The sequence below is a fragment of the Coffea eugenioides genome, chromosome 2 (genome assembly GCF_003713205.1).
Source record: "Coffea eugenioides isolate CCC68of chromosome 2, Ceug_1.0, whole genome shotgun sequence".
NCBI lineage: Eukaryota > Viridiplantae > Streptophyta > Magnoliopsida > Gentianales > Rubiaceae > Coffea > Coffea eugenioides.
In genome coordinates this window covers 6,148,001-6,160,103 of record NC_040036.1, presented here as the reverse complement: position 1 = coordinate 6,160,103, position 12,103 = coordinate 6,148,001, and the positions used below count along the sequence as shown (strand labels likewise).

General features: G+C 36.5%; 1 protein-coding gene across 1 annotated transcript; it reads right to left on the bottom strand.

Annotated features, from left to right (window-relative positions):
- Positions 1-7,132: 7,132 nt before the first annotated feature.
- Positions 7,133-11,536, bottom strand: LOC113761874 (sorting and assembly machinery component 50 homolog). Its single transcript, XM_027305034.1, has 4 exons — positions 10,833-11,536; positions 9,087-9,572; positions 8,149-8,664; positions 7,133-7,600 (listed from the first exon to the last, which is right to left on the bottom strand). Exons 1-4 carry the CDS (start codon positions 11,373-11,375, stop codon positions 7,517-7,519), a joined length of 1,629 nt encoding a protein of 542 aa, XP_027160835.1. The 5' UTR covers positions 11,376-11,536; the 3' UTR covers positions 7,133-7,516.
- Between the last annotated feature and the right edge of the window lie 567 nt (positions 11,537-12,103).

Below are 12,103 nucleotides of genomic sequence, written 5' to 3'. Positions count from 1 at the left end.
CATAGGTCTTGAGACCTCAATTTTCAAGACTTACTCGATTCTATGTTAAGAGGGCCAATGGCTATGAGCTTAAGAACTAGGATGTAATTATGATTATCCTAAATTAAATATTCTGCTTTCAAAAATTTTTTTTTTTAAAAAAAAACTGTACAGATATTCAAACACAAAATTAGCCAGCAGGACTAAGACTTTGCAAGTTGTATAGTTATCTGGGGTCATCTTCATGCATGCAATCCCAAGAATCAAGATTCTGAACAATATTGACCTGCATTTTGGACTATTGATCCTCTGATCCCTCTTTGAAGCATCTTGGTGAGTTGAGTTAAATACTAAAAAATGGTGATTTCTGACACTGTTTTGATGGCGTCAACGTGAGAGGGGTATCTGTCAAGTTAAAATTGAATAACTTTCGGAGTACTGAGCAAATTTATGTTCGTGGAGCAATTATATTTTGCGGGCATCTCGCGAGTTGTAACTCGGGTCATTTGTCAGCTAGTTTAGTGAGCTTCTCTTGCCCCTCTTGCCACCATATTCTCTGGTAACTCTTTTCTATATATATATATATTTACTGTTTTTGCTTTTTCATATATATTTCTTTCTTTTTGGGTGGTTTGAGTGTTGAGAAAGAGATTTGAGGCAAGAAAGACTCGAAGGCGATGGATTCACGAGGATCTTAACATTGAACTGATCTTTATAAATGGCTCCAGCAGGCAATTTGAAAATGTTAAATGTCGCACTCATGGCATGGATCTTTTTCACCAAAGTTTCCGTGGGGCTGGGCGGGTTTTTCGTTTGCATGAAACCCATTATTCTTTGCTCGTGTGGACTGTTCCCCAAGGATTCAATATGCGCCTGATATTGCTGACATAAAGCTTTTGCCTTTTCAACTTCTAAACACTTCCTCTCACGAGTATCTTGAGAATTAGAAGTTGAAGTCTCAGAAGATTGTTGCCGTCCAAGCAGAAAAGGTGTATCTATATTGATGTGATAATTACGACCTTACCAAAGTAGTATTTTCTTGTATGCTCTTTCTTTTTTCAGGTCAGAAAGAGGTCAATACCTGTCACTAATGGAGAGAGCTCATTAACCCTAGAAGACCTGCAGGCTAAGGGTCCTTTTTTTTTTTTTTCTTTTTGTTTTGGGTGAAAAATAAGAATCAACAAATTTAGTCGTGTGAGAACCTGATTTAATTTGTTAGCCTATATTTGATTTCCCCGAAAACGAATGGTCACAAGAACCTGATTTATTTTTTTTCTTTGAACGCGAAAGAATTCTTATGGCCCTGAATACATGCATATGGGAGACTGCAGTAGCAGCTAGTTGAAGCTCCACACTCAACAGAGGGCAAGCTGGACGGACCTGCTTGTGAAGATTATTAAAATGCAGGTTGGTCTGCAAGATTCACTCTCAAGCACCCAACCTGTAAAGTCAACCCCCAACAGTACCAATGTTTTCTTCTGGAAATTATTTCTGTATTGCTGATTCTAACTTTTTTTTAATCATACTTGAAATTCGTGAAGCAATTAATGCGGATCTGTAATCCATTGAGAATGAGTATGTCTGTCATTTCACCTTATAAACAACTCCCTAAGGTCAATAGCATGTGAAAATATGCATCAAGCAGATGGATCATCATACATGCATGCCATATTCATCTTTCTTACTTGCGCCATCAAAATTTCAAAGAAGTTTCATGATAAAGCCAAGAGAGACAGAAAGAGAGAGAGAGATGGAGAAAGGAGTCACAACTGCTACAATTTTTTAATTTGTTACTAGTATGGCATATGCATAAATCAAATATTCTCACTTATTCTCAGCGTCACATCCCAGTCTTAAAATATGGAATGGTCATTCGTCAAATTAATCAAAACCAATTGATGCCGTGGATGGTATGGAGTTCGTTGAAATCGACTGGCTCATATGCTTCCATGCAAAACCTAAATTATGTTCCGGCATAAGGCCTGTACGTACGATGGCAAGGCAGTATTGAATTAGGCAGGGTTGAATAATTCAGTGTTAAAATACTACTGATCGGCTGAAGACGTATGCATGGCGGATGAGGGAATATTATCGAACTTGAACCTTCAATAATTGAGCCCCAAAGGTATTTCTCGTCTACTCTTCCAGCATTTTTTGTGTCCCACGTCAGTGACTCCTCACCAGCAGTGGTAGCTACGATGGTTGTTATTGATGTGATCCCAAGACCAATAACTTTAAAAATTCGAAAGGAAGGAACCCTAGTTTAAATGCCTACTAAGCTGCGGGATATGTTGGAAAAAGCATATTAGTACCTTCACCACAAATTAAAGTCACAACTGTAATGTATTATTATCCTTTAATGACAGAAAGAAAAAAAAAATGCATGTTCCTACCGTCTGCATAACCCAAGCCCGATTCAATTACGGTTTCTTATTTGTAGTCAATTTCAACAAATCTATTAGTGACCTACCTTATATAAATTTGTACTAATTGTACCTTCTTTATTTTTTAGTCAATCAACTCATATCTTTTCTTTTTTAATCATCTTCAATCATATTATTTATTCCTGATATTGGCTCATGTTCTTCAATCACGTTTTGTAAAAGAGTCTCCAAAAATATTTATTCCTACACGAGGTTGTAAAAGTTATCCCAAATTACTTTTCTTACTTTTCAATAATTTAAGTAAATAATAAGTTCATCATCTATTAGTTTGCTTTTCAAATTCTTTTTAGTCATGAAAGAATCAAATATTTAATTGCACTTATTTCTTAACATATCTCCTTCATTCATATGTTGACTTGCCACCATTAATCAGAGTAATCACAATTGAATTACAGGATAAAATTCGATTGGAACTATTTATTAAGTTGCTGCAAATTAACCATTCTTAATATGTTTTATTTTAATGTTTGTCTTACAAAAGTATATTAAGTTTTATATATATATAATAGCATTTTAAGTTCTTTTATAACAATTTTTGTTCAAAAAATCAAAATTATATAACATAAAAAAGTGCTCGTGCAAATGCATGAGAAAGAAACTAGTTATACTATAAAACTCCAACAATGCTAAAAAATTAGTGTTGTATATATAACATTTGTAGCCCCAACACTTATGCATACTTCAATCGTCAAATCTGCTAAGATCTATTGAGATAGACCTAAAGAACCTCAAATCTGAAAACTTATACGTAACAATAAAATAGAAAAATCTTGAATTTGCAAGAGAGAGAGGAACTCTTGCTAGAAAATCCTAGAAGAGAAGAAAAGTCTCATTAGAAAATCTTAAGAGAAACTTTATTATAAATACAAAAAGGAAAAAAAATGAAAGCCATGGGGGGAAGGGAGACCCCTCCCTAGTAGAAAGGTCTTTTGAGGGAGGAAAATTAGAGAGAGAGAGAGAGAGAGAAGAGTTTAGGTTGAGAGAGAAAAAAGTTTAGCCCCTCGGTAGAATTAGGTATATCCCTAACAAATAATGTGTAATAACCTTTCTTACTAGTCAGCAATATACGCTTAGAGTGATTTTGTTTTAGGCATACAGCAATAGCATTATATATCCTAAATGACAAGGTCAATCCAACTGTTATTTTAGAGCACTCGGGATACGTCTATAATGTTTTTGCACATCATTGATCATGATTATTAATTTTTCTTATTCGTAACATATATAAAAAAAAAAAAAATCAGATTTCACATCGTATGCAGGAGTTTTATTGTACAAATTTCAATAACATTCACTCATCCAAGCATAAACGTAAATCATTAGGACTTAAAGGTAATTATTATTAAGTTTCTTAGCTCTATAGTCCTTTGATTTCATCTCACAATTTATGATAATCCTGAACTCTGTGCAACGAAGTCTGGTAAAAAAGAATACTCATCGAAAAAAATGAAAATTACTTATCTCAGAAGACGTCCAAAAAATTGCTATCTTTTTTCCTCCGATGTTAGTATACAGATGAAAAAGAGATGATGACTTGGTGAGAGTCGGCGGCCTCCGGTGGAAATATAAACAGAATGAGTACTAAAATTCCTAGCAAAAATCCATTTTCTTCCAAAATCTGATTTATGGAAGTGGACTAGACTGAAGCAGCACGTAAGCCTGATCATGCCTATGAACTACTAGTAATGTACAAACAGTACATAAAAGAAGTAACACAGGGACGGAGAAGTTGGTTGGTGGATTGTGGCTGGGGTTAGAGGTGGAAGGATGGACCGGAGACTGTAGAGTTAACCCCCGCAACACATAACTTCTAAAGTAGGCACTAGGCTCCGTCCAATCCACGTCCAGCCGTCCAGGACCGTCTGCGCATCGCTACAACTAATCTTACAAGAGAGAGAGAAAGAGGAGAGAGAGAGAGATCGGGTCTAATAAATCTAACATTAGTAGTGTAATAGAGTAGAAGTATGTTTCGGACAAGTCATTGACCGCATCAAGAATAGCCTTTCACAAAAGATATTTGTGGATCTTTGCAAAGAGTGGCAACTATAGATTAATGTCGTACTAACGTTGTTCCAGTACACAACAATTCATTTGTTATTGCATAAGATGCCTCCTTGAGTAAGCCAGAGATAACCACTGGGCCAATGCCTCAGTAGTCACCAGGGAGGGGCTTAAATCCCTCCTTGGGCTGTAGGTGAGGGTTCAAACCTCACCTGTAACGAAAAAAAATTTAAGAGTTGTGTCATAGCACTCCCTTGGTCTAGTTGAATCTGTATATCCACTAGTCCCCTACCACAGCCTCCTTAGGCTCCCCCTCTCCCTAGATTAGGATAGAGTAAGTTATACAAATGTATCGTTGCTGACAAAAAAAAAAAAGAGTAAGCCAGAGATTCCACAAGTTGCCCGTGCCCAGCGGATCAGTTTCTCCCCGTGCTTTTTTTTTATTTATTTATTAACGGATGCCCTGTAAATACCCGCTAAGATGTATTTTAGATGTTAGATTTTTAAAAGTATAAAATTAATTTTAAAAAAATATAAATGTAAGGGGATTAATTAGAAAAAGCGTATAAACGTAAGGGAAAACAAAAAAAGCAATTCTTAGTGTGTGTGTGTATATATATATGATAGATTGGATGGAATGTGTGTGTGTGTGTTTTAACGAGTGCCCATGAAGTAACTGTTGGAAAAAACCTTTATTTGGTCTGTCTAATGGAAATTGTTTATTTTATGTAAATGTTTTACTGACACTCCATTTCACTCCTATTAATTATTAAGTAGTATTATTTAAATGTGTTGCTCATCATGTATGTATGGTGCATTATAATCCACCCTATCAAAAGCGACGTGCTCCGACAAATTGGCATTCTTTATTTCATTCTACAAGTAATTTCCACAATAGCAAAGGTCGCGAACCGGTTGTCACATAACCAAGGTTCTTTTTTTATACATATATATATATATATAAGGGAAAATGACCGGTTTCATCCCTTACATTTCACAAAAATATTCTTTTCGTCCCTCACTTTTAAAACGAAACAATTTGGTCCCTGACATTTAAAAATTAAACCTATTACATCCTTGAACCCAATTATCAATCTGAATCAAACCATCTATCAACTTAATTACAAATTTTGGGGGGTATAATTTGTAGATCACTTGACTAACTCAACTTGATATTCACGTGAAATTTAATGAACCCAAAAATAAAAAATAAAAAATTATAACATCTAAAAGAAGAATTAATCTTTCTTACAATGTCATTGTATACACTGATGGGTTTATGTATCTGCCACATCATTTCAATTTAAATTTAAACGCCACATTTTGTATTTGTGATATACATCTAAACTCGCAAGCGTATATACTAACGGTACATGAAAAGATTTATCAAAAAAAAAACTCTATTATTTCAAGACAAAGAATGACCTTTTATGATCTTATACTTTTTATTTTTTTTGGTTCAATAAATGTCATGTGAATATGATGGAGTTGACGGAATGATCTATCAATTCTATCTTCAAAATTTATCACTGGGTTATTGGATGGTTTGATTTAGATTGATAATTAGATTCAGGGATGTAATAGATTTAATTTTTAAATGTCAGGGACCAAATTGCTTCGTTTTAAAAGTGAGGAACGAAAAGAATATTTTTGTGAAATGTAAGGGATGAAACATGTCATTTTCCCTGTATATAATCACCCATCTTCATTAGCATCCTTGTCAGGTCAAGTATTTTAATCCCCAGCAATGAATGAGCTCTTTAACTCGTAATGGCCCGCCTATACATGCACAATTGTATTGTACCCGGCAAGTTTTTGATCCGGAGGACCACCATCCAAAATATTGTGAGTTATTACGACTCCCAAGTAAAGAAAGGAAAAATAAAAACACTCCTAACACTAAACAAAGGATTTCAGTAATGATCCCGATTGACAATAATTGTTTAAGGGAATCGTGTTTGAAATAACCGATGCTGATGAAGATTTCCTCAAAGGAACCAGTGCATTTTAAGAATCCAGAACAAAATGACTCCTACCCCATACCACTTTAGAATTAGTAACAGCCAATGTTACTGCCTGTTTCGTTGGCTCCATATCCTCGTTCAAATTCCATCACCTCATTCCATAATTAATAATAATACAAACTGGAGTGTTAAACAGTCGCGCTTTACAAAGTACATTTAGTCATTTTCAGACATTCAGCAATCAGCATCTGGCTTGACAAACTTTATGTTGAAAATTTTGTCAAGCCGAAAGATCACCAAGGACATTTTATCATCAATATTTGCTAAGATGATGCGAGACCTCCTCTCCTCCTCTGAGTCGGTAAAACACAATACTGCTCCAGGCCGAAAACGTCTAAATTCGTGATCCAAGCACACTCAGGCTACGTAGATCTTTAATCAAGAAAACGATATTCAGCCTGAGTCTCAGTCTCAATAACAATCAGCTCACTACCAAATGGATAAATTATCTCATTGTCGAGCAAAAACTTTTCCCAATTATTGCAGCACAACGTGTCGTATGCAAGAATAAGAGTTGTTTTTTTGCCAATCTGCGGCCTTAAACTTCTTCCCAACGCAAATTAAGCCAAATGATGTTGAATGATTTTCCAACTTCTCTCGACTCCTTTTGTTAGTGTTTGTAATAGACAATCTGATTCATGAACGAAAACTAAGGCAAAACAGTGTCTAAAGACAATATCGGACACTTCAAGAATAGCAGGCTCATCAAATAAAATGATACAAGTACACAGGAACAGTGGAGAGCAATACTCAGAGGAAAAAGTGTTGAAAAAGTACATAGACGCAGTTCCTGTGTAAAAAAATCAGATGCAGATTGAAAGCATTCAAGTGTTTTCTTAATTCTTCACTGAATGGGAACTCTACCTGTATCTTTACATCTGTTACTCTTATTCCCCCGCTATGGTGCATTAAAAACCATCTCAATGTTGAAACTAGAGCCATTTAAGCCATCTAATTTGATATGCTAAGAGCAGACGAAGACAACAGTTCTCATAGTTACCTTCAGGAAAGGCCGAAGGTGCTAACCCAACAAAGAAGTCAAAAGACAATAGAAACTTAAACCAGAAATTATAATGGCGAAGAGAAGCTGAATTGCACACCAGTCTTCCCTCGGTCATGCTCATGCTTTTTCAGTATGTAGCAGTAGTTAACCTGAAAATTAATCAAGGATTTAGAGAAAATCATAATTGCCAAAAAAAAAAAAAAGGGCATCTCTTTTCTCCCTCCCTTCCATTCTTCCCCTCCCACTCCCTTCAATCCCCACAAAACTCTTAAAAGCACAAAAAATTGCCTCACAAGAATTTCAGAATCCTACAATGTTAATAAACTGCACCTAAAATCAATTCCATCTTCAAGGCATTCTGTCACACTCCAAGGCAGAAGATTCTAAATTGAACATAAGAATTCTGCCTTCCAGGCTGCTTTTATAAGTCAAAATTCTTTTCTTTTGAAATTCAGGTACAATGTCAGATTGGAATCCCTGCCCAATTCAGATGTGGCACATGTTTGTTCCTAATATCTTTATGTCCACACCATCACCCAAGCACCCAGAAAGAAACTTAACAGAGAAACAGAAACCAAGTTACAACACCACCTAGCCCAATTGAAACCCATCAGACCGTAAGAAAGCATGAAACCAAAACAAAGCAAATTAGAAAAAAAGGGAGATCAATTCAAGATCTAAAAGTAGAAGAACCAACCTCCATACGAAATAGTTTAGTAGGCACAATGATTCCAAATCCTGCTGAGTGTCTGAATGACTCTTTGAATTTCGTTAAAGAAAACTCTCGGTATGAATTCTCAGTCAAACTTGTCAGACTTCCAGTGCAAGCAAATGCATGTCCATGAATACCTGCATCTCTAAACACCTTCAAGGGAATATCAAAAGAAAGGTCCGCAAAACCAGTAACAGCAAAATCTCCCCCAAGAAAATCCATTTCTGAAGAAGCATCAGCACTTTCAGTAGTAGAGTTTTCTCCAACTTGCCTTCTAGGCTCAGCTGGACCCAGTCCCCTGGACTTAAAACCTAGTATTGACGTAGGGCCACCCAAGGTGCAGACAGGAGAAGAATTACCACCCAAGAAGAATCTCTCAGGTAAATATGAAGGCCTATTCAAGAAGCCATTTCCCCATGGAAAAACAACACCACTAGAGATACCAAAGTTCAGTGCAGCATTTAAAAGTCCCAAAGGAAAAGCATATCGAAGATCAAACTCCTGCATACAGCACAATTGAATCACAAAAGGAATTAAAATCAACTTATGTCATGCTTAATGACAACGAATCATCAATATGATAAAAGTAGGGGAACATCTGCAAGCACCATTCGCTCTGGAAATGAAATGCGCATGAATGCAAGTGGGAGATTAAATATGAAAATTGACCAAGCTGCTCTCAACATGGAAAAGAGTTTTGTCCAATCAAGAGTAGAAAGTGGTCGAGTTATATCTCAGCACTAAAAGCCAGGGGGGAAAAAATCCACATCAAATTTAAGACAATGAACCAAGATGAGAATAACTGAAAGACCATGAAACGCCTTCATTTAAAAAGAAATAAAGAAACATAACACTAAACCTGGCAGAGGGAACATATGATGAATAGATAAATAACAAAAATGGACATGAGAGTAGAACTAAACCTGGCGGAGAAAACGTAAGCTCCGATAATCTGGTACAAGCCCCCCAAGTTGAGAGGTAGAAACAAAGGCGTATCCTTGTGTTGGTCTGAGAGGCGAATTTCTTCTGTCAACCTTGAAAGTATACTTCAAAGTGGACAGTAAACCATGTCCAAGTTGCCTCCTTACAGTCCTGGAAGATATTTGTGATGGGTCACTCAAGGTACGCCAAGAGAGATTGTATGACAGATCGTGATTCCTGGATGACAACAGGCCAAGGGAGAAACCTAATGCTCTCTCCTTATAAGAAGAAAACTTCGACCAATCTTGGGAAAGCAGAGATATTCGAGCCATCAGAGGAGTCATTAATCCTTTGAATCTGGGTAAAGACAGACCAGCACTAATCTCTGAGGTCTGGTCCCAGCCATAAGCCAAAGAACCATCCCATAGATCCCCATAACCAAACAAATTTTTCAGCTTCACAGATCCTTCAAGCGACCAAGACCTAGCCTGCAAACCCGTTCTATAATATCAGAAACCAGATCCAGAGTGAATGCTAACTCATTTGCACAAATTAAATGTCCAAGTTGAAGGGCATTTTAGCTGCATGGAAGATGCAATTGAAGGTTTTACCAATCTTATACCACCTCTAAGGTTAGTAGAAGGTTCATAAAGATGTATATAAAAAGAAAGCAAAAGATTATTACCCAATCTGCTTACTCAACTTCCAAAAAGGTCAGCATGATTAGTCAAACACAACCACTCTGCCCACAGGACACCCATCATGAGTTAAACAACAGAATAATCAACAATGCAACTACAACATGAGCTCTTTTAATGTAAAGAAGTGAGTGATGGGTTTTAACAAATTTTAGATTCCAATTCACACTCCAACAGAATAAGACAGGTAATCTAATTCATGCGAATGCAGTTGGTTATATCTTACACTTAGGTTGTTTATAGTATTAACTGACATGTGCTTTATCCACAGAAGTTAGCTCTTGTAGTAATAACAAGCTGACTAATTGAAGACTACTACTTACTAGCTTATTGAAGAAGAATTTCTTCCAATACAAAAAAAAAACAACAGAAGCGGAGAATGACACTTATTGCGAAATCAAGGATAAATAGCAATAAGAACAGAGTGAAATAGGATTAAAACATACTCGATAATTTTCCCATACGATAACACAGAAGTAGAACAAAGCACATCCTCTCATTATTACATTCTCAGTCCACAAAAGTGGATCACTAACCATTTCACTCCGCTAGCCAAGTACTTCGGTTTCTGCGATTTTGCAACACAACTAGCCACAAGCTCTTATTATTAATGGAAAGCCTGGATAGTCAAAAAGGTTTTCCAAGATGGTATGATTTCAATTCTGAACAATCAAGCAGTAAGTACTATATTTGAGTCGTACTAATTCCTACATCACAGAATAATAATCCTGCTCATATCCCCGCGTCGTCTGAAGTTTAAGAAATGGAACAACAAACCTTTTCTCCTCCTGAAATACCATGCCAAATTATATTTACAAAAAGTACTGCCACAGCTCCATAACGTTTAACTACACCCATAACGAATTCATTTTTTTCTATGCATCTTAACAACACATTTTGAAAACCCGTATTCCAATCCCAAAACCCATACAAGCTGCAATATTACAGCAGAGTTCAGCCAAATAATTAGACAAAAATGAATAAATGAATCAAAATCAAAATTCAGCAATATATTAACATCCAACAAAAAAGAGAGAGTAAAATGCCAACCTCGGGCTTGGAGAAAATCCCAAAATCGCCACTAAGAGGGTTCTTGGCCTCGACAACCTCGACAACCACATTAGCCGTCCCAGGAAGCTCCGGCGGCCCCGAATCTAGTGTTATATTAACCGAATCAAAAATCTCAAGGCGTTGAAGCCTCGCATTCGCAATACCAGCGGCCTGAAGCAACTCCTGAACCGTGGTGGCAGTTTTCAGAGCTTCCACTTCGGCTTCGATTAGAGAATCTTTAGTCTTCGCGTTTCCTTTGATCAATACATCGTGGACTCGTACTGGGACTCGCTCAGTTGATAAGCGGCGAAAGAGGGCCTCCATTTTGGCCCGGTCCGACTGCATTCGGGCCTGCCGAGTAAGAGGTGGTTGTTCATCTTCATCGTCGTCCTCTTCTTCTTCTTCCTCATCGTCGTCCTCTTCCTGGCTGTCGTCGTCGTCGTTGTCGTTGTCTTCTTCAGGTTCGGTGCGGGCAGGAGCTGTGGATTTGAGGGCATCGTCTTTGGGTTGACCCGTTGAGTTGTCTTCAAATGATGCTGCCATTGAAATACTCTGTAGTGTGTGACTGTGTGTGTTTCAGGGCGGTGGCGGAAGCAAACGACGGTGGCAAAGAGGGCTTTAAGATAATTTAAAATGACCGATTTGGAGTGTTAACACTTGATTCGAACAAAACCTTCACTGGAGTTGTTGTGCCCTCTTTCTCCTTCTTCTATTTCGCTTTTTTCTTTTCCCTTTTTTTTCTTTTGGAAGGAGGGAGCCCCTCTAAAATGTTGTTTAAATTAATTAGGAACTATTTAAATTTGTAAATTACTAATTATTTTAGTATTTAAAATATATTTTAATAAATGGTGAATTACAAATTCAAATACGTCTTAAATAATCCAAACTACTAGAATATTTGGATAGATTTCAAATCATTCGTCAAATTCTTCAAATGATTTGAGTAGAATTTTCTTTTTGTCCTTTTTGTATGTCCAATTTCTAAATTTAAAATATTCACACTTCTAAAACGTTTAAAAATTTTCCAATTGACAATAAGTTGAATTATTGGTGAAACTTTAAAACATCCTTTCACACTTTAATAGAAAGGGAAAATACGGTGCCGTAAAAAAATGTAAATCTTTTGTAAGATAATGAAAATTCGAAGTAACAATACTCATAGAAGTTTGAGGTATGTATGACCAAATAACCAAATAAAAAGGTTGAAGTAAAAACATTCGTATTATAATGAAAAGTTAGTCAATATTCGCTCTTTTTTTGTTTGGTAGAAG